The following is a 23,953-nucleotide window of genomic DNA, read 5'->3' as shown; positions in this document are numbered from 1 at the left end:
TTCTTCTCATTACCCTAATTCCCTGGATCATTCGAAATCAGAGAATTCTGAAAAACTCATCAGCCAGTGCCTGTGGAGAGAAAGCACACTCTTTTGGGTCCAGGAATCCTCTCCTTCAGAAGTGATATCAGTTCTGATTTCAAGCTGCTCGATGCTGCCAGACCTCCTAAGTTTTTCCAGCAATTTCTGATTTTCAGTATCCACAGTTCTTTGTTCTTTTTTCACCTGGATCATTCAGTGATGTGTGTTGTCTATTGACATGACACATATGTGGACTACGCACCTTAGTCACCCCCATTTTCCCCCTTTCCTCATCGTCGTCATGCTATACCCCATCTATGTTATCTCCTGCCCACCCTGTGATCCTCACTCTCTCCTGTCGCACCCCCCTCATCCTCACTTACATCCACCTCCGCCAGCACCACATTGATCAGAACTCCTACATATTCAATAATATGCGTATGTGCAGTTCCTTTATGTATGATATCATTGGAATTCTCCAACATGACCTAGTCTTTCTGTGTAGGTACAGTTGCAAGACATAGCAGGTGCCAGCAGATTCTGGCTTCAGTGAATGGGAAGCAGATCTCTTATTCCCAGGATATCACCAGTGCTGCTCTGAAACATGAGTGGGATAATGTCCTGACCACCAATCTCACTCTGAGCCATTGTGTAAAGAGTTTATACTGTTAAAGCATGTTTGGGCCTAAACTCTGGGCAGTCCTCTTTGGGGATCAATGATGCAGCTAGCGAAGCACTGGTTAATAATGTGCCAGCAATTCATTGCTTTACCCCTTCAGGTAGAGTCCTGGATACAAATTGGGACAGCTGCCTGGTCATTAATGCCTTTGCTAATGTAAGTAAACTCAGACACTGGGCCTCAGCCAGTTCATCAGAACTGACCCATCAATGCCAGCACAAGTCTCTGACACAAAGCAAAAACAGTATTTTGACTGAGGAGCTGCCAAGGCATTGAGTGATAAGGCAGCTGTTTGGGACCTCATTAAAGAGAGCTTTAACTCTTCCCTGTCTGTCTGTCATGAATAACCGTCTGCGTAAGCTTGTCCTGGCTAATATAATGACCAGCCTAGGCACAACTTTTAGTGAACTTTGACCATACTACAAGCAATGAACCTTGGTATTAACTTTTCTTCCCAGCTCCTACTACCATCTGACTACCATGTGGGGTTAAAGAAGTAGACACTAGCAGATATTGGGCCAAACAAATGTAGTGGTACAGGTTATTAATCAGTTTAAATCAGGCCCTCTCAGTGCAATCAGCTCTTGAGAAGCAGATTTTCTGCTTCTTGCACTGCCATAGTGAACTGTTGCTGGAAGTCAGTCAGTCCTGGGGGGGGGTGCAGGAGGTGGTGAGGGGTGTTGATGTAATTGTGGGATATCCAGAACTGCAGCAACTGTATAAATGGCTACAGCAACATCTGATTAAATTGCAAGAGGAAGAAAAGTGATCTGTCTTGTACGTTACTCACAAGGCAGCAGTTAGGTCAAAATTTATCTAACTCGATTTAGCTGGTATTTGTGAAAAATATTTGCAACAATAAATATGCATTCAATCTCTTGCAAACAGCATTTGTAATAGTGTTTATTTGCATTTTTCTTAGTCTTCTGTGCTGTATAATTAGATACCAGCAGGATCAATCACATTTGAAAAGCTTTATTCAAAACAAATCCAATACAGGGTCATAAAGCTTCCAAGCCAAAATTAGGGGAAAATGTATATTTTTCTTTAATACAAAAATAACCTGAGTGAAATAAGTGCGCAGAACAGAAACAATGACCACTTAAAAGAATGTAAATTAGTTCCATTTTATGCAGAGAACTAATTTTTTTTTTGTGTGGGGTTAAGGTAGCAGTATATGCAATGCTGGCAAGAATGATGTTGGGAATTGCATTTTGAGTTAATGTCCATAAATGAAGTGAGTGGTCCAACCAACTAAAAGAAATCGGAGAGCCTGCTATCTAGCTACTCCTGACAGCAAAGCTGCTTCAGTAAACATGTCCTCCCTTCTTTATGTAACCTTTGCTGCTGGCTTCAGGTTGACCTCTTGTTTCACAGTAGGACCTTCTGCATGGCAAACTGTGGCATGGACAATAATTGTCCTTGACTATCTAACAACCAAAATTTACATAGCTCTTTGTGAAAAGAAAAAGCTATCTGCTGAAAGAGAAGAATAGGATTGGCCATTAACCTTTATGCCATTCAAGTAGGATGCTCTGTGAGTCAGGTGCTTGTTATTAATTGCCACAGGTTGAGTTCAAATATCAGTTAACTTTTTTGCACCATTTATTTGAGTACTATGCACTAATATTAAAGGGTCTGCAAAACTACATGTGAAACATGAGTCGAGTGGGTGAGACATGTCCCATTTCCTGCCACCTACTCCTCCGTCTACCACACCCATAAAACCTCTGGGGGAAATCCACTCCTATAATGTTAAGTCTGTGTCAAACTCAAGACTGCTAAGCAAAAAAGCATCGAAGCCTCAGATAGAGAGATCGTCCCTTCTGTTCAAAGGAGACAGGGAAAGTTGTTGGATCCTTGAGTGGAGGCTCAATAACAGGAGAGTATAATTTTCAGGTGAAAGGCAGGAGGTTTGGAAGGGATTTGGTGACACTCCTATCAGCATCTGTGTGAAAAGTAATCTGGAAACAATACCTTGGGTTGGTATTTGAGGCAGGAAACCTCACAACCTTTACAAAGTACTTGTGATGCCATTTCAATATTCATCCATTTCAAGGGTATGTGTCAATTGCTGGGGTTAGTGTAGATTGAATTGAGTTAGCTTTATTGTCACGTACTCAAATGAGTAAAATGAAAAATTTACAAGTTGCTACTTACAGTGCCATCTTAGGTACAAAGATACCTAGGTACAATCTTTAGTTACAGAATGGAGAAATGAAGGAAAATAAGTTACATTACAGCTGTACACAGTAAATGTAGGTCAGAAAAAAACAAGTAAATTAAAAAGGCAATCTTAGAGTAGCTTTTGTCAGTGTAGACTCAATGAACCAATGAACCTTTTCTGTATTGTCTGATTCCATTCAGTTCCCCAGCCATTAGTTTGCAGTTTCTCACTTGGCATCAAATTTATGTTTCTACCAATGAACACTAAACTCTCAATATTTGGGGATTGGTTGGATGTGCAGGCAAGACTAAAAACCGCATCAGAACCCAGTGTCTAGGGACCCAGAGCTACTGGCTAAGTTATCAAGAATAGGCTGCAGGCTAGGATGCTTGAGGATGAACCAGAGTATTCAAGGGGCAAAGGGGGCATTAGTAACTACGGTCAGGAGCTGGGTGAAAGATTGGCGGTTGTGAGGTTTGTGATAAAGGGTGGAAGGAGAGGTTGGAGGTGAAGTTGGTCAGGTGTGGTATGGAAACATGTCTATTTAACGGCATTGGTTTGATGCTTTTACTCTACTGGTTAGCTCCAGAACTTATTCGGGATTTGGCTCGTAATGTTCTGGAGACAGCTCTAGGTTTTGCAAGGTTAAAATGAGACAATGTACAGGTAAATTTTCTGTTTTTTAAAAATAGAAGCCAGCAAATCAAGTCCCCACTACAAAGGAGAAACTGAATATTCATTTAGAAGGGAGGCCAAGCTGATTTTATTTTATGGTAATCTGCTGTTGACCTCTATTGCAAGTTAGTTCTCTCTAGCAAGCTGAGCAGCTTGGCAAATTTTGTTCATTTATTTGCATATATTACAGCTGGAATCTGTGTTCTCTGCATATTATATAAAGGATTCTTGGAAAGAAGAATAAGGACAAATATAAAGTACTTGAAATTTGAGCTCATATTTTATGAATTAAATTCACTCAATAATCTGACTATTTATGCAGATAGAGGGGAGTGCTTGCTCTTTCCATTCAATATGGTTAACTTTTATTCCATTTTCTTATGTTGTGTGTGCACAAGGTGAACTCTGAAGAGGGAACTTCATATTCCACAGTAATGCAAATCAGAGGTCAAAACAAAACACCTGTTACTAATATACTAATTAATATTAATTAGTGAGCCACCATTGGTTCAAATGCAGAGTTCAGAAATGAGAGTTTTGTAGGTTACCTGGATTACAATGTGGAGAGCGGTTTTTTGTCCTTTTCCTAACTCTGTACCTGTTCTTTTGGTTTGTAACTTCTGTTGGTTGATCCCTTCATCTTCCAATTTTTCTTTGAAAAGCATTAATCCTTACATTTCTTCACAGGAGACAAGATGAGAAATTGATCTCATTTTAAAAAAATTTAAGGAGAAACATTGGTAGGAAAGGTGGGAAGATTCTGAGAGCAAGAAAAAACATCAAATCTCACTAAGAAAATTATTTGCAAGTCTTTTTTTCTCCTCTGTCTGTCTCTCTCTCTCTCTCTCTCTCTCTCTCTCTCTCTCCTCCCCCCCCCCCCCCCCCCCCCCCCCGGAACCTTAAAGAAATTTTAGAGTTTTGTCATTGAGTTGCAGTTACCTTATTTCCATGCATTTGCAGCTGATAAAAGCCTCAACTCATCTTATTTTCTGCACCACTGTGCTTCTCTCCTCTGCCAAGAAATGAGATGGCACACATTCCTGATGTATAAATCTGTACGGATACTTAGTGGCTGCAGTTCACTGATTTGCTTCTTCGGCTATTGCTTTCTCACAACGTCCCTGCTTGCTCCAAGGCCATCATCCTCCCTGATCTTGACTGTCCACAGAAGTTGGCATTGGTGAACTACCAGCCACCACCTATCATCATGACCTCTCTCAGACCAAGTCTGTCACCACTTCGCCCCTTTAACTCTTTATTTTGGAGCTCATGGATATCTATGGTTTTGCATGTTTTGCCAGGTTGATTTGTATATTGGGATATTCTTACATCCTGCACAGACGCGCAAGATGCATCTTGTGTCCCTTAGCCTGCTTTCTTAGTGCTCATTCACTTGAATGCTACCTACTTCTGTCTGCTTCACATTGCTGTGTTAACACACAGGGTTTTAGTGCTAGTCACAGGCTGCCAGCTCTGCATCTTATATTGCCTTTAGCTGCAAATGGTGAGGCAGGGAACTTGTTGCAGTGGGGAGCACTGAACAGCCAATTGGGTGGGTATGCCATTAGACTGTACTATATTGCAGCAACATTACACCTGCAGCATGTGCCAGCAGTTTACTTGGCGCAAACACTGCACATACTTCAAGCAAATGGCTATGAGCAAAGATCAAGGTGAAAGGGTATTGTACCCAGTCAGGAGACCCCATGCAAGCAGTCAGGTGAGTCGTCCTATTCCAGTCTGGGAGGTTATCCATAATCATTTAGGCACTTGGTTCTATCAGGTTGCAGGAATTCATGCCCAAGCAGTTGGGTCACAGTCAATCCTGTAGTTAAGTGCTACCAGTGCCTGGATTCCAGGTAAGTCAGATGGAGTCCTGTGGAGACGTCAAATCAGGGAGGTGACCAACTTTTCCTGTAATGCCACAAAAGGTGAGATTAAATTTGTCGGAACTGGGTAGATGCTGGTGGTGGTGGTGTTAGGTGCAGGAGAGGTGCTGAGGTGTCCTTATTGAGTGAGCAGGAAGCACTGAGGGCAGAATAGGTTAGAAGTTTCAGAGCATGAGGTGGATGAGAGCCATTGAGTGGAATGATGCATGCGATAGTGAAAGTTGTATTCCATGACCCAAACTGAGAGGTGTGTGCAGTAGAAGAGTTAGTTGGCCTTTTGAGTGTGAGGTAACAGAGAAGATGGTGGAACTAACTTCTGGAGCACAGAAGATCTTTGAACTTCTCCCTGAGCTGCTAGTTATCCTGCTTCGCCCAGGATACAGACAAGTTGGGTCCATTCTGGCTTGGTCTGATGGTGCAGCCTCTTGTGGTTGTTTACAGGAAAAGGTATTGCTCTCTATCAGCCTGACTACCAACACTTCAGCTCCATGTCTGAAAAACAGGGTGCTGGCTTTCCTCTAGGCCAATTCCTCGTGATGACAATAAAATACAAGGTGATTGCCTAGTGATATTATCAGTTGACTATTAATACAAAGTCCCAGGGTATATTCTGGTGCCCCAGGTTCAAATCCTACCATGACAGCTGAATTCAATGAAAATCTGGAATCTAATGATGACCATGAATCCATTGTCAGAAAATGCCATCTGTTTTATTAATGCCCTTTTAGGGAAGGGAACTTCATCCTCACTTGGTCTGGCCTATGTGTGACTCCAGACCCACAATAATGTGGTTAACTCTTAACTACCCTCTGGGCAACTGGGAAGGTCAATAAATGCTGGCCTAGTCAGAGACAGCCACATCCAAAATGAATGGAAAGAAGCAACAATGTTTAGATCTGAGCTTGGACCATCTGAAATGGTGTGCAGCTGGTCTTCAGATATGGCACCACAGTTCTAAATGACAGGTGGTCTGGGCAGTACCAACTTCTCTGCCTGTGCAATTCCACAAGGACAGTGCCCATTAGCCCAGCTGTATAATTAATGAGGTAAAGAGTGGGAGGTTGAGCAAGAGAGCTGGCTTCAAACCAGGCAAGATCCAGGGCTGTGAATCTCCCTCAACAATTCATTTCAATGGAAATTGAGAAAATATTGTCCTTTAAAAGTGGACTAATTTTTACTTTCATCTTGGGCTGTATTATTGATTCTGCACATCCAGTTTTCCAAATAATAGCTATATACCCAAAACACTAAGAGGTTATTATTGTCAAAAAAAACTCTGTCCCATTGCAAACCATCAGAAACCACCCAACTTCATAATTTATCTCCTAAATAATTAGAATTGCTGTGCAAATGCTGGATGTGCTTTCTGAAATTCATCAAATTACCTGCTGAAGTTAGTCTTATACAATGGTTTGGATGCACCTGAAGTTTAAAATTGTTGCCCTTAATTTCAAAGCTTTTGTTGGCTTTGTCTCCCCCACCATCCCAAAGCCCAATCTATTATGTCCGAGATCTCTGCAACCCTCTGTTCCCAAATGTTACTTATCCCAGATTTAATCTTTATGCCATTGGCTAGCCAATCTCTGGATTTGCCTCTTGAAACCTCTCCTCTTCTCTCATCAGTTAAGAAGCTCCTTGAAACCTTTTGACCAAGCTTTCTGTTACCTGTCTTAATCTCCCAATGCCAAATTTTGGTTGCTAGCGCTCATGTGAGACTCTTTTGGAATACTCTGATCTGTTACTGCATTCATTATGCTAAATAAATACAAGTTCTTGTGGTTCAGGAACTGGAACAACCTGCTGCCAACTCTGGAATCTTTCTAAATGTCAAAATTGTATGTAGCCTTTTTTCTTAAAAAGAATCCTTTCTTGTAAATTATGTCTGATTTGCAAGATCAAGGAAATAAATATAGTGGGCATTAACTACATTTTCCATCTGTTCATAGTGACTGGAAGGGAAGACTATGGGCTATCTGAACTCCAAAAGAGTTCTGGTATGTGTTAAGACATCAAGGCATAGAAATTTGTCTCAAAGTAGGCAAAAATGGGTAGTGTTATATGGTTTGTCTGGTATATGTAACACCCAATGCTTTGTTTTAATTCCATTGGCTTGAATATATGGGACATATCATTGGAGCCTGATGTGATGTCACCCTTTCTCACTTCTGTTTAAGTTGAATCTCTTCTGCCAGAACTTTCAGAATAAAAGTTATTAATGTATGACTATTTTTTTCCTTTTTGCTTACAATTTTGAGTGAGTGGAACTTATATTTGTGACTGCTACAAGTATGCTCTGTTGTGCATATAATTGGCTCCAACCATTTTGTGGTGACCTATTTTGGTGCTGTCAGCTTGTACTAAAAATGTACGATAATGAAGAATTTCACCCGTGTAAAGCAAGTTTGCATATTGAAAGCAAGAAACCAGACTTCACCATCTATATATTTTGCCCCTTCCTTAAATAGTGTGTGTTTAGCATGTCCTTTCAACTCTGAACCATTCACATCTACAATCCAAGAATATAATTTCACATGATGTGAAATGTGACCAAAGTAAGGGAACTCGTAAATTTGTTTGTGTTTTAACTGTGTAGTCAGTTGGCTCAGTTTACATCTGGTTCGCCGTAATGCCAACAGGTACAAATCCCACATTGGCTGAGGTCACCATGAAAGTCTGTCCTTTTCAACCTCCCCCCTCACCAGAGATGACCCTCAGGTTAAACTCCTCACCAGTTGTCTCCCTCTAATGAGGGAGCAGCCCTATGGTCCTCTGGGACTATGGTAACTACTGTTAAACAGCTGCTGTAATCTTCATATAGCTCAGTGAAAGGGAATAGAATGAATTTCATTCTGCAGCTTCCTAAATGAAAATGACTTCAAGATGGTAAAACCGTTTTTAAATAATAGAGCAATAAGTACCTGTCAATGTTAAAACTTGCAGTCCTACAATTAATTTTCATGTAGTCATATCATTTTCTTCTCTTTACTGTAAAGGTGGTTGCTTTCGGGCTTACTTCCTGATTTATAAAGATGCCCACTAAGATCGGATAAGTTTTGGGGTGCGTTGCGGTGGTGGCAAGGGGGAATCGTAAATTTTATATTTCTGTCAGTGAACAGTTATTGTTATGGCAGGTTTGTAGTTGTGTGTGAATTTTCCAATTGTATTTCAGACCTTAAGAAAGAAAGGACATAATGACTGTGATAGCCCAGACCCAGATGATTCTTTTGAGCACAGTCCGCTCATGGAGGACAAATACAGAAAGCTTAATGAAGATAATGATGTAATGTTCAAGCGCTATGGTGTAAGTACCTTCATCTGGTATTCTTTGTGTTGATTCTTTAAATCTGCTAGGCACTTAACAAGAAAGAACACAGAGGCTGCGACAGTCCAGAGCCTGACTCATCATACGTGCTCACTCCACACACAGAGGAAAAATATAAAAAAATAAATGAAGAGTTTGATAACATGATGAGGAATCACAAACTCGCAGTAAGTAGATTTTGGCATGTGGTCCTTTTGCTTGAGAAGACTTTGATTTCCTTGCTACCTGATTGCCTGCTCTTTGACTGAAGAAGGCTGCATGAAGACAACTGAACGGAGTGTGAAGCAACACGGAATGAGACCTAATTCACAAAACATGTACCTAATTTCATGAGCTGATTCAGAACTAACTCATTCAAATTACTGTGGCTGGAATGAATCACCCTGTTCATACTGTGTCATTTCAGTTATTACACACCTCCAGCAATATTGTGATTTTTCCATCTCACAACTCATTATCTCTATAATGTATAATAACGCCTATGAATTAATATACAGAATAATTCACTCTAACATTTATAGTTTGAACATAGTGTGTGCCAAGCTGATCCAGAATTTCCTTAAGGTGTTGTGTTGCATTTGAGAGAATGTGTCTTTTCTCAACCACATCTGAAAATTTATGAAACTTCAGCTGCTGGAACTTCTGGCTTGATTTAAAAATCAGTAAATGATAAGTTTTACAAATCCAATGGTAAAATTTCAACTTGTTCCACCAAATTCCTTCACATAAACCCCATTTGCAAAGCAGAGAATGCATAGTCAAATGTTGAATCAGTTGTAAGTAGTACTGAGTCCTTGAATTGTGCTGCTGCCCCTTAGATTATATATAAAACAGAATAAAACATTCCATGGTATTGGCTGTGTGAAAAGTTACACTCCAAATGATAATGATGGTAGAATAATATATTTAGAAACTATTTTGAGCCAAGATTGCCCCTGTTTATGTAAGTTAAAGGTGTTAGCTAATCAGGGGCAATATTTTGAAAACTAAATGTTGAAATAATTGGCCTTGTTAAAACAACACTTAATACAATTCGTGCAGTTGTATATCTTGTTAATCAAATAGTTGGTATTCAAATCTTGATTGCTTTTCTGCAATAAAGTAGGGGTTATCAATTATTGTCATTTTGTTTACATAATAGTTGAAGACCGAAAAGACTGCACTTACACGTAACAACTCCTGAATCTAAATTGCACCTGACACCACAAAATGATATCTTCTGGCACAGTGGATAAATGCATCAATTTTGCGAGAGCATTCATTTCCTGGATTTGTTCTCTTGCTGAACTAGCAAATCTAGGGGCCAGGCAAGGGTGTTAAAATTATGTGGAAATATCGGGTAGGATTCTGGAATCCATGAACCATTGTTGGGATTATAAATGTGCGGCTGGGAAGTGAGGATGTGGTTGGGATCTGTTAACACTCATTGCCCTGCCTTATGTTTGAGAAATAAATACTTGAGTCCAAGTGGTTGTATGGAAATCTACATTTCAGCATGAGTCACTTCCTCAGGAGAAGAGGAAGCAATATCGTAGGGATTGGGCGTGACATCAAAGACAAGGGGATATTGATTTATAGTTGTCAAATTGCCAGCTGCTCATAGGTTGGTGTTTTCAGACCAGGAGATCCAATGTGAAATTTTATTTCATATCATTCAAAATGATTCATCCAAAAGCAATCTTTTAAAGAATGTAATCAAAAATGTCACTGTGTAACAAAGTTTAAAGATGCAATTAAATGAAGTTCGAATGTGGAGTTTCCAAACAAATCTGTCAATGTTCCAATATCAATTTTATATTTCTGTTTATTTAATTAATGTCTGCAAGACTAAAAGCAAAAGGAAATTAGCAAAGCAATGTTATTTTAATTTATAACAATGTGCTCAAATGCAATATGTAGTTAACTTCCAGGGTTCAGCACAAGAATTTTGTCATTAGAAGCATAGGGCAAGGTTAATCCAGTCACTCGTGGCTCATTTTATCACCAGAAGTTGCTCCACCTCAGTCCTACGTTAGCAGAAAACCTCTTGCATTTAAGTTTGAGGTGAGAGGAGCGGATCTGAAAAACTCACCAGCTCATGACAGGATGTCTGTGTTGGAGTGGGTGGAGGGGATTGCGGTTGCTGTCTGTGCCTGAACAAGGAACCCTTCATTGGGGGGGAAAAAGGGGAGAATGCCTAAAGTCCGTCCTCCCATGCCTTGCCTCCAATCAGGGCAAGAATGGGGTTAATTCAAAGTCCAGGGATTCGGGTGCCAACTCAGTATGGTGGTGGGGCCTCCCTGTGAGAATGATTTGGATCTCTCACTGGTTCTCCAGTCAGTAAGTGAGACCCTCATTGCATGCATTAAATCCAAGTTTTGAAGAATTAGGATTGCCTCTGTGACTTGCTTTTAAATTGGAGTTTAACAACTGTTCCAGATTTTATTGCAAATTCTGAAAATACTGTAGAAAATTACTATATAATTCATTCCATTAAAGTTACCTTCAGGCTAAATACAATTAAATCCAAATGAACCTCCATCTTCCTCCTCAGATGTATTGAAATGTTCACTATTTTAATTGCAAATGGTTATTTGGAAAGTTTTCATTTCTGCATAAATTCTTGTAAACTGCTTGAAAAACAATTCCATTTTAAATTTGCATAAAATATTTCATTGTATTTATGATTGCAGACTTCTTGTTTAGGACCTCGTCAAGAAGTTTAATATCTGTCTGTTGTCTATGAAATGGCATGTGCTATATCACGTTTTGTATTTAACCTCTGTGCTGCTTTTGAGAAACAAGCACTTCTGTGCTGTAAAGTTACAATAATGTACTAATATCAAAGCTGAGTTTTTATTCAGTTAGTCCATTTTCATTCTTGCTAATTTCTGTATAATTTCATTTAACGTATAGTTCTGTTTTACATTATTTTAAACATACACCTTCATGGCAGGTGGGAGTTGAAATTGGACCTTCTGGTCTGGTGGGGGAAAGGGAAGCACTACCACTGCACTAGAAGACTCTCAATTCTATTTAAAATATTGGCCTTATTTTATGGAACATAATCAATGTCCTTTATCAAGACTTTTCTTGGAAATAGATAATATCACAATTGGAAGAATGCTATGCTTTTGAACCACACGTACACTGATATGAAAACTAGTGTGTAACATTTAAGAAGCATCACACGTTTAGAAAAAAATTAGCCCATAAATTATTGATAACATCTGACAAATATCTAGGACAGTAATAAAATACATTTTTTCCATTTCTGTGGTTTAAATTGGTGTTCATTGATTATCAAGTGCATCAGTTCAGGAGCTCACATGTTCTAGTATTCTTGGATCAGTAATTAGATAAAATCTTTGTTCCAGTTTTCATACTTTTAATTCTATAAGATTGAGACCAAAAGGAGAAAATGCCTTCAATGTTTATTTGCGGCTCAAATATTAGGAAGTCAGTTTCCAGAGTGCTCATTAATGGAAGGGCACCTCATCTGCCACCACAGCATATTGCAAACACACAGGCTGGTTGTCACTCCCTGAATTGTGAGAACTTTAAAAAAAAAAAAAAAATTGCCCTTGGTTGTATAGGTAGCCAATGCTTGTGAATTAATGGAAAGGTACATCTTAACACCAATTTTGGAGGAATATAATTGTTGCTATGTGATTATATCAGATGGAGACAGGAGTAACAACCCTTAAAAGACTGAGCAGATGAAAAGTGTTTGTTTCTGCCTTTGAACTCACTCCTGTATGGCAGAGCTTAAATCCATGCTCATTATACTACTTTAGGAAATTGTGATTACATCACAAATGCTAGATTTTTGAATGTTTAAAAGCATTTAACACTCTAAACTCAATTAATCACAGAGCATCTTTGCCATTTCTTTTAATGAAATGAGATATATATTAGCATTGAAGTAACATGTTTTTTGATTTCTTTGCAGCCTGGTTTGCCGCCACAAAACTTTGCAATGCCAGTTGCAGTTCCAGTGAGCAACCCAAATAATCTAACCTACAGCCACCCAAGCAGCTCTCTTGTAACTCACTCATTGGTAACCACATCTCTAACAGATACCAGCATGCTTTCGCCTCCTCAAGCTACACTGCCCAGAAACGTTGTGTCACCAGGGGCTCCACAGAGACCACCCAGTGCTGGTAATGCAGGTATACTTTATATATCTAACTATTGCAGCCAAAACATTGAAATAGAATGTGACCACATCTCTGGAAGGTGTTGTGGAAGATGGCACACAATGAGCGAGCTTTTACTTTGGATTAGGAACTTGTGAATATATGAAATAGGGGGAAAAAAAATGTTTTAGATTGCCATAAATCCTATCCCTGTCAAAAAAAGTCATGAGGTGAGTTTCTGGTTTCACATTTACAACATCAGTCCCTTGCCCAATGTTTTGGAGGGGGAAGTATTGGTAGATTTGGACATGGGCCACGCATGAATTTTCATGCATCATCTATCAGTTGAGAAAATTGTGGACAGTTAATCTCTCATATGCCTTCCCAGCAGATAAGGTTGTGTATTAGAAAAACTGCCCATTAAGGTTTAGCTACAAGAAGTTGTAACACATTTAACATAATGGACAGAACCAAAGCACTTTTGCGGGAGAGCAGTAAAATGCAAAATTAGATGCTGAGCATCTAATGGTGGTGAGAGGTCAGATGATCAAAGGTTTGGTCAAGGAGGTATGTTTTAAAGAGTATTTTAGTGTGGAAAAGCAAAATGGAGAAGTGAAGGGAGGAACTTCCAGAACTTTGGGACTAGAAAACAGAAGGGGGAGGGAGGGGGTGTGGTTGGAGAGAGAAGAAAAGCCCCTCAGCTTTATTCCGTTTTAAAACTTGAACTGGAGTAATATTTCAAGCTGAATGTATGTGAACTTTGAAACCAGAATGCTAACAATTGAAAACTATTTCAGGCAATGCCACACTGCATTCCTCAGCCTCACCCTCCAGGCTCCTGATCCATCCCCATTCAAACGCCAGGCTATGTCCTCTTTATCCGAGGGACTGTTTGCAGTCCCAGTGACCCCTACTGTTGACCTATTGGGACTACTAGAAATGTCAAGCTATTGTGTCAGATCAGATCTTCCTACTGAGGGGCTGGAAGTGTTCTGTTAGGTTGCCAGTCAGTGATAATTTCCATGCTGCAGCCTTTCCTTTTAAACTGATCTGTGGATTTGGAACCAAGGCTCCTTGTAAGATGGGACCAGTCCTTTTGCAAGCCCAACTTATATGGGCTTAGCTCAGTTCACCAGAACGCACTGACCATCTCAGGCCATGACATGTAGTTAGCAGAACAGACTTTGGAAATTGATGCAAGTCTGTGCAGTGCTGCTATGTGGTGTCCCTAATCACCATCAAAAATCCAATTTTTTGGTCATTCATTTGATGTTTGGATCTTGTGAGAAACTTAGTTGCCACAGCTGTCACTTAACACCACTGTTAGAGGAGACAGTCATGTAGCAGTTATGTCACGGCTTCATTCAACCAGATATCCAGGATAATGGTGTGGGACAGAAGTACAAACATTTCTCCAATTTAAATTTAAAAATATAAAGTTAGTAATGTGATAACTAGCATTGATTTGATGCCCTTGAGGGAAGGAATTCTGTTTTCTTTACCTGATCTGACCTACATAGGACTCCAAATCCACAGCAATATGGTTGACTCTTAACTACTATCTGAAATGGCCCCTCAAGCCACTCCGTTCTAGGATAATTTAGACATGGGTAACAATTGCTGTCCTTACTAGTGACACCCACATCTCACGAATGAATAAAGAAAGAAAAACTGTGCATTAAAAGCACCATTGGACATAATGAGGATGTGCTAAGTTTCTGAAGAAATGCAAAGTACAGTTCTTTTTAAGTAAATGTTTGAATTTTTAAATTACAGCTGCACAGTCTATTACAGGTTTATTTTTAGATTACTTAGTGTGGAAACAGGCCGTTCAGCTCAACAAGTCCACACCGACCCACCGAAGCGCAACCCACCCAGACCCATTCCCCTACATTTATCCCTTCACCTAACACTACAGGCAATTTAGCATGGCCAATTCACCTGACCTGCGCATTTTTTTGGATTGTGGGAGGAAACTGGAGCACCCAGAAGAAACCCACGCAGACACAGGGCGAATGTGCAAACTCCACACAGACAGTTGCCTGAGGTGGGAATTGAACCCGGGTCTTTGGCGCTGTGAGGCAGCAGTACTAACCACTGTGCCACCCACTGTCGGTGTACAGTAGATTTTTAAATTATCAAAGTAGGTGAACTATTCAAATCCAATAAAGCAAACAACTGCAGATGCTAGAGATATGCAACATAGAGAGAAATTGTTGGAGAAATTCAGGTCTGGCAGCATCTGTGGAGAGAAAGCAAAGTTAAAGTTTCAAGTCTGGTGGCTCTTCAGAACACCTAACAAATAGGAAAAAGTGGTATTTATGCAGGATAAGGTTGGGAAGGGGTGTGGGGTGAGAAGTGGATAGAGATGGAGTGTGGAGAGAGAGAAGTATGAAAGGGGTAGGAAGACAAGGGGATTATTGATAAGTGGCCAGGACAGAAGAGCAGCTGAGTAAGTGGTAATAAGAGCTAACGGTTGGAGAGAATTGGTGATATTAATTTATTTCCCATCTGCAGTTAGTTTATAGTGATTTAATCAAAAAAGAAGTTTTATAAGCAAAGCTTAGATACATTACAGCCATTTTTTAGTACATGCACTTTGGTATATAGAACAAGAGAGAAGAGTAAAGAAAATTTACAGACTAGGAACAGGCCCTTCAGCCCTCCAAGGTTGAGCCGATCCAAATCCACTGTCTAAAATATAGCTGTAATGTATTAGTAAATAGTGTCTTTGAGTTTTCTCGTACATATTATTCAACGTATATCATTGTTTTTGAAGATTCTATTAAGTACTAGTCTACTAAAAAGCTGTAAATTCACTATGCAACTTTAAATAGCCTTACTCGATTTTGTAAGAGGAATGTATTTTCAGTCAATAATATAAAACTTGATTTATTTTGACACCTCTTCATAAAGTACATTTAGGAACAGTTTTATTGCCAATAAATTGAGAATGTGTTTCTGATGCATTTGATTGATAACTGGATCTGTCCTCTGTTTTATTACAGGTGGAATGATGGGTGACCTTACAATGCCGAACGGTGCAGGCACCAGCCCTGTGGGTAAGCAAAAAAACCTGGAATGGGCTCAATAGTGTAACCTCCTGTCAGTAGAAAAGGGGAATTAATTTTATTACATTCAGGGTTATGTATCTACTTTGGGTGATAATACTACATGAGTTATAATGAGTCAGTAGTCTGTTTTGTAATTCCTGCAATTTCATTAATTTCCTTTGACATAACTGGAGGATGCATAAAATGAGTAGCTGACTTGCTAGCATCCATTTTACTCTGCTATGCAAAGTTTATATGAAATATTGCTCATCCTTTCAATTCCAACCTGCAAGCTGAAACCTGCTGGAATTAGGCATTTAGAAACTTCTGGTTTAAGAAGTTTATGCTGTTGTGCTGCCATTTTGTTTGGATAATTGTTCAGAATCTATGCTTTTTTTTTCCTGTCTATCTCTCCATAATAGTGATTAAATTTAAAAAATATGAGTGAGGAACATGACAACTAGCATTGATTTGTTGTAAAACATATCTGATTGATGCCCTTAAGGGAAGGGATTCTGTTTACTTGGTCAGACCTATGTAGGACTCCAAATCAACAGCAATATGGTTGACTCTTAACTGCTATCTGAAATGGTCCCTCAAGCCTCTCAGTTCAAGGGTAATTAGATATGGGTAACAATTGTTGTCCTTGCTAATGACACCCACCTCCCACAAATGAAGAAAAAAAACCTGCACATTCAAAGCACTGTTGGACACTGAGGATGTGATAGTTTTCTGAAGAAATGCAAAGTACAGTTCTTTTTAAGTAAAAGTTTGAGCTTGTAAGTAACATCAGAATAAATCAGTTTGTCATTCATCATGTACTTTTGTTCAGTATACAAATTATTGAAATTATTATTCCTCTACTGCTGAAGCCTTTTGTTAACTAACCTTTATTTTAAAAGCACAGTTATTGTTTGAAAGTACACATTTGAGAATGTGAAGAGTCACTTCTAAACTTCAAAAGATGTATGAAGTATCTTCATTATGGTACTCAGTAAGCTTTTGTTGCAAAATCTTCAACCATCATCTGGTCTAAACCTGAAAAGCTGCAGAAATGTCACTTGCTCTACTGTTACTGTACTACTGTTAGTTTCTGATAAGGGAAGCTCCACTCCATTGATCTTTTACATATACATGGTATGCCAATTTTAAAAAGCAGAGATTTGCAGCTAAAATTTCTGGGATAAGACAAAGCATTCATAGCCAGTTGTAGTCAGTTTGCACACGGTAATTTTTTTTGTGCAAAGTCTGGTTTGGAATGTTGCCCTGTTGGCATCTCGCAGGCAACATAGGCAGTCTAAAAGTAGAAATATACATGAAACACAGCATCACTTTCTTGTGTAAAAAAAAATGACAATGGAAGTGTCAAATTACCAGCCACCACAAACTGCTTTGGCCATTTTTTTGTCATTATGGTTTGGTTGTTGAAAATCTCATTCAAGCTTTTTTTTTGCCTCCAACCTGGCTGCATTAGCCTCACATTCTCCATCCTTCATAAGCTTTGGCTGATCCAGATTCTGCTGCCTTTCGTCTGGTCTGCACCATTCCAACCACAAAGATTCCCTTAGTCCAGATCTGAAATGGTCCCATATTTCCCAGTCTCTCAACACAGCATTTTACAGCTTTGGTTTGGGTCTTTTATAGATTTGTTACCTCGATCAATGGACTGGATGTAATGGCTATATAGTGGCCAGTGATAGGTTGGAAAACTGGGACAACCTTCTATGGCCATTCTTGGAACTCCCAGATTAATTCCCAGTTAAGCATCACTTGGGCAGATTTCTGCCTACTGTCAAAGCTTCCGTACTATTTAACGTTCCATCTCCAAGAGTCACTGCCAGTCAGAAGCCAGCAATTCTTCAGTCACATTGAAAGCCTCTGCTGTTACTGTAACAAAGATCCTGTAATGCAGATGAGTTGCTACAGACCAGAGCAGTTTTGGGTTGCAGGGGGCATCCTCTCAGGGACAGCTCCAATTGCAAGTAGGGGTGTTTTCTGTGGGCAGAGTGTGTCTGATCAGGAGAGTACCTCTCACCCTCCTTAAAGTTCAGTAGATTTTGCATAGCAGTGGCAGTGGCATGAGGCTCTTAAGTAGCCATTGCTTTGACATTCAAGGGCTTCAACTGGGAGGAGATAGACAAGAAAACTGTCCTTAATCTTTTCTACCTTGACAATCAGAAAGCGTCGAAGGCTCTTGATTGTATTACACTACTCTACCCTCCCAAGGGATGAAAGCTAAATAATTAAAGTCAACCCAATGATTCCACAGCAGTTTCTATTGGCAGATCTTGCTCAATTATATCCAGAATTTGTGCCTTTTCAGCAACCTATGTCATCAACGTTCCTAACCTGATGATTAACAGTTGGCCTACTTACAGAAATCATTTAACTGGATTCAATGTAACCTTGTGCAATACCATAATGTGCAACTTACAATACCAGGTATTAATTGCATCAGGTTTGTACACTAAATTTCCAACCATCCTCTCCCTTAAAACTCCTTGAACATGTCAGCACCTAAATCTGTGTCTAAATTTTCATAACTTGTGTAAGAATATTTATATGAATTGGAGTTTCTTCTGTTGACAGCCATTATTTATGAGCTGTAAAAATATCAAGTTCTACTTATGTTGCAGTTTTTGGGCATTAGTTCAATTTTCTATGTCACTTCATGACTCAGCAGAAATTTTTATATGCGGATCTGATCCCTCTTCCTCCCTAGCTGCTGCCTAAGACTGAATGAAACTGCTGATAGACTTGGTAATTTATTATTCCTTCCAAGCTGATTGTATATTTCTGCTGTCAACAGAACTACCTATTTTTTAAGTCATCATTGTGTGGTCCTTTCCTACCCTATATCAACCCATCTGTTGAAAACCTAATTTGTGCCTTTTTTGCTGCCCAACCTGGCTCTTTCAATTCAGTTTGTTTAACGGCCTATCCTCCAATCATCATATGATTCAAATGAAACAAAACTGTTCTACTCTCATTTCACTGGCTTTGTTTATCAGTAGTCATCGTAGCATCATCATGCTTCTTTGCTGCTTATCTTCAAGCTTCCCTGAGTCCACATGTCAAAATTAACCACCCACACATATTTTCTTCCTGTTCTGAGTTTGCAATTTTTATTTTCAATTCCGAACTTTCTATTTGTGATCCAACCCATTAGCTTGTCTTTCTGTCCATTTAATGGATACTAAGCTTCCTCCATCATACCCATGTTTCAAAAGCTGTTATCCTAGGGGGTGGCACAGCGACTCTGTGGTTAGCACTACTGCTTCTCAGATTTCATTTCATCCTTGGGTAACAGTCTGTGTGGACATTGCACATTCGCCCTGTCTCTGGGTGCTCTGGTTTCCTCCCACAGTCCAAAGATATGCATCTTTAGGTGGTTTGGTCATGCTATGGTGTCCAGGGGTGTTTTGGCAAGGTGGATTAGCCATGAGAAATGCAGGGTTACAGAGTTAGGGTAGGGGTGTTGGATCTGGCTGGGATGTTCTTCGGAGGGTTGGTGTGAACTGGATGGGCTGAATGGCCTGCTTCCGTACCGTTGGGATTCTATGATTCTTCTCTCAACATTTTTCTTCAGAGTCCAAATGTTGTAACGGCAGAGTGCAATACTCCACACCACCATTTGTAAGAGACCTTTTTTCAGTTTTATGCTGATGCTTTAAACTTCCAGGCACTACTTAAGTCACTGGTCTGCTTTGCATTAGCTAATGTCAGGTGGATTTTTCTTTCGGATGTAACCTCTTTATAATTCAGATAAGGTGTTTGAATCTAATTAATGTTTCTATCACACTGCTTCCAATCTCAACTTTTGCATTGCCTTTTAGGGAAGATAAAAGTCCAAATCAACACATGAAAACTTGAACAAAAATGTGGAAGCCACATATTTAACTTTGACTTTTTATAAAATGGGATGCAGAGAAACATTTTAAATTTGCTTTGTTAATTCCATTTCACCGGTGAAGTAGTAAACCATTCTTATCAATATATTAATAAACTGAACTCCAATAATGGCATGGAAGAAACCCACATACCCCAGAAATTATTGGAGGAGCATTATCAGCTTCAGCAAAGGATCTGTGGGTGATGCAAGAAATCTGAGTGAATCATGAGAAGTCAGTCAAGACTTCTTTGATCTTGAGAGCAACTTGTTGCATTTTGAAACAATTCTGGCTGTTGAGATGAGATCCTGTCTAGTGAGTGCCAAGATTGCTCTTAACTGGAAAAATTTCTTGTTAACGTATTTGCTCTTTAATGTGCAGCTTCCTATTCTATAACCTGCCATGAGAAAATTTAGATTTTGACAATACCCCATGTGAAAAACATAAGTAGGTACCCCTGGCAACTTCAGTTGATCCCTTGGCCCTCCAGGCTGCCATCTTGGAGATTAGGCAACGATATTCCAGCCCCCCCCCCCCGAAATCCCCATCACTCCACCTTTCCACAATCTAAAGTTGCTAATGCCTGACACCTGTCAACTTCACAGGATCTTCATGATATCTCACTGATCCACTTACAGGCTGCTTCTGTATTTTAACATGGCAGTTTAGGATGCATTAACAATTAGCATTGAAATTTTGCAGCAAGGGCATTTTGTGCACAGCTCACAGATTGGACAACGCTGCATCTCAGTACTGGTCTCTTCCTCACTTAGCACTCACTGACTTTGTGCCTATCTAGATGCTCCCAACATCACTGCCTTATCGTTTATTTTTGTACTTTGGCACCTAGAATACCAAACTCCCATCACTTATGTCTTGCCCTGCCATTTAGCTGCAAAGCCAAGAAACTTGTCATGGTTATCAGCTGTTATCACTCAAACCAAGAGAGACCACATTCAGTCAGGGTGTCCCTGTATTGTAAGTCCAGAGCCTTATAAGTTGGCCACTCAGTGCAGTTGGGTCAGGATCCTAGGCTAAAAGAAGCTAACGTCAGTGTGATTTTACACAACAAACATAACTTCAGCTGGATTCACAGCCTTGAGATTGTGTCAGAGGCCTAACCTCCAATAGTCATCTAATTATTTAACATCTATGGCCTAATACCTAATTGTTCTTTCTGGAAAGTTACCCAATGATGTTGTCTGTCTTAGGAAGAGGATTTGGTGTTTTCCATTTAGTATTATATGATCATTTTAAAAATGAGCCTTTATTTGTCGGGAGGAAATCATAAAGTTTGGCACTTTTATGGGTATGTGGCAGATGGTGCAAGCTCTATAATTAGAATGTCTGCAAAGTGACATTTAACAGATCAAAGTTTTGAGACTAGCACTTTGAGTCTAACATGGATCTATTTTGATTATTTAATGTGATTATTCAGTAAAATCTGAATTATTTGAGCCCCAAATCCATAGTGTTCACCTTTTGGTGAAAACTCTGCAAATCTCATGAAGTGAAAATCTTTAGGTGTTGTAACCTGAAGTTAATAAGTTTTAGTCTTGCATTGCAAGCCAGTGACAAGCTTGATTTTAAAATAAGTTTGTTCTGACCTTATATCATGTAATTTGTCAGTCTAGCAAGTAATAAGACCTGAATGTACTGAAGCAGAGTGAAACAGAGATCCTTGTTTTACCTGTATCTAATGTTCAGTACAACCCTAAAGTTCAATAAGCTAATCAAAGGTCTGTAGCATACAGTGAAGCAGGACACCGCAAAGGAGAGGTTCCCAAAGAGTGGTCATCACTCAGTGGTTGTGAAGCAGAGACTCAAGTTTGACAGTCTATGATTGGCTATGAGGTCTCTTTAAATGTATGTGTTTTTTTTTATTTGCTTGTGCCTGTGGCCTCATTCAGTGAACTCATTGACAGCAACAGACCCAGAACATGGGAGGTGATTTTGTTGTTTCTCTTTCTGTTTTTATTTCACTGACTGACTCACAGGATGTGTGCTTTGCAGACTGAGCCAGCATTTATTGCCCATCCCTCCTCCTTTTTAGAAGGGGGTGGGGAGCTGCGTTCTTGAACTGTCGCAGTCCATTTGGTGTAGGTATGCCCACAATACCGTTACTAAGGGAGTTCAGGATTTTAACCCACTGACACAGAATGAGCAGCAATCTGTTCAAGCTCTCAGCAGCACAAAATGACTGACTGTTTACCCCCAATGTAGTTTTCTCTCTGCGGTTGCACCAAGCATGCAGTATTAAATTTGGGTCACAGCAGAAAAGGAATTGGGAAGCACTGGTTCAGTATTCATTTTAGCTGCTGTGTAAGATTAATGAGAACTTTACCACAATAAAAAGGAAATGGTAAAATTCAAAGTTCATTTCAATATCACCCCAGTCTTCCATTTACTTTTACTCTGAAGGTTGAGCCTTGCAACTCAACTTTTATGCTCTGTTAATACTGTAATTAAATTTACAGCATAAAGGGGATTAGCATTGTTATTTAAGTTTGTCATTATATAGTTAATTGTTCACATTGACCGACCAGTAGAAGGTAATGTTGTTACGCATAAACATACTAAATATATTAACTATATTAGTATTTTCTAAAACACTCAACAGAATTTGCTTTACTCAAATGACGGTTTCAGGTTTGTGTTAGACTATGCCAAGCCTTTTATTGATTACGAAGCTAGTAGCATGTAAGCTGAGCAGAACTTCTGAACATCCAGCAAGCATTTGGGTGACGTCATGTCATTACGTTCCTGGTACACAATAACTTGCCAGCTGACTGTGCCCATTATATGCTATGTGAAGTGGAACAGCAGGTGCAGATTAAGGATGAATCCTGGAACTGAGACCCAGTGAGACCTTGGTAGATCATCAGCTGTTGTTTTTACCTTCCGAGTGAACGGAGAGGCAGCCTTTGAAAATTGCTCAGTATGTCAGCAGGGATGTCAGATTCACATGTTCTTGTTTATTGCCAGAGCTGTTGAGAAACAGACCCCAGCGCTCTCGTTCTCTAGAAATCAATCTCTCATGATTTAAGAGAGAAGCAAGTTGAGTAATGTTTTGACGTTCTGATTCATTGAGGAATTTATAATTTCAGTATTGTAAAATCCCCCTGCAAAAACACACGAATGGGTTGAATGATCACTTTCCGTAAAGCAGAAATATACAAAAACCTAGAAATTTCGTGGGTTAAAACACATCCAATAGGGTAGAAGATATGAAAAAAAATCCAAAAGTGTGGTAATTGCTCTTAAATAAAATGCTTTAAGCCCCTTCCCTATGGCATTAAGGGGTCTGACATTTAGTTGAGGCCCTCTTTTCAAAAATGGACTTCATTGAGCATGACCTTCACTGAACATGACCTTCAGCAGACTTGTTGCATTAAGGTTAAACAGGGCGCTGTGCAACTTGAGAAGCACTGTTTGTGAAGGCTGCCGTTGAAATTGTGGCATAGCCTCCAGCCTGAGAACAAACCCTATTTCACCCCCCCCCCCCCCCCCCCCTCCCCTACCAGAACTAGCTTTGTCTCTGTGAAACTTGGCCTCCTCAACTCATCTGCAATATGCTGATGAGGCCAGAGTACAATTTTGGTCAAAACTTGTGCTTCTGGCTTTGAGCTGAAAATTCCATATTTTATCAGATTGAAAGTTTAGAGAATATTCCCTACTTTTGGTTAATATCAGTGGCAAATCTTTATTATGCGAATTGCACTTTTGGCTGCAACTTGCTTGGCAAATTTACTAAGGGTGTGCAGTATTCAAATGAATCTTATTTACACATTCAGAATTACTTCAATTTTATATTGATGTGAGAAATTGACATTGAGTAAATAAATTAGATTCAGTTGTATTTAAATTTTCTTGCCTCAAATTTTTTCCAGCATGGATTTTCCTTGTTGCTGTTTTTGAAGAGTGAAACTCCTAGAGAGTCATAGGGATGTACAGCATGGAAGCAGACCCTTCGGTCCAACCCGTCCATGCTGACCAGATATCCCAACCCAATCTAGTCCCACCTGCCAGCACCCGGCCCATATCTCTCCAAACCCTCCTTATTCATAAACCCATCCAAATACCTCTTAAATGTTACAATTGTACCAGCCTCCACCACATCCTCTGGCAGCTCATTCCAT

The 23,953-nt window shown here is 39.6% G+C and overlaps 1 protein-coding gene across 12 annotated transcripts in view; it reads left to right on the top strand.

Moving 5' to 3' along the window:
- Positions 1-23,953, top strand: part of mef2aa (myocyte enhancer factor 2aa) — a 225,020-nt gene that overhangs the window by 167,952 nt on the left and 33,115 nt on the right. For 6 of the 12 annotated variants that reach the window (XM_072564943.1, XM_072564934.1, XM_072564938.1 and 3 more), the window contains exons 4-6: positions 8,783-8,920; positions 12,685-12,904; positions 15,880-15,933. In XM_072564943.1, coding sequence (XP_072421044.1) covers positions 8,783-8,920; positions 12,685-12,904; positions 15,880-15,933 — 412 coding nt within the window. Of the gene's footprint in view, positions 1-8,600; positions 8,733-8,782; positions 8,921-12,684; positions 12,905-15,879; positions 15,934-23,953 lie in introns of all 12 variants that reach the window. The other 6 variants (XM_072564945.1, XM_072564942.1, XM_072564944.1 and 3 more) reach the window with 4 other exon arrangements.

The sequence above is a fragment of the Chiloscyllium punctatum genome, chromosome 48, assembly GCF_047496795.1.
Source record: "Chiloscyllium punctatum isolate Juve2018m chromosome 48, sChiPun1.3, whole genome shotgun sequence".
In the NCBI taxonomy this organism is placed as follows: domain Eukaryota; kingdom Metazoa; phylum Chordata; class Chondrichthyes; order Orectolobiformes; family Hemiscylliidae; genus Chiloscyllium; species Chiloscyllium punctatum.
The sequence above is the reverse complement of the archived record's forward strand: the minus strand, read 5'-3'. Positions and strand labels throughout refer to the sequence as shown.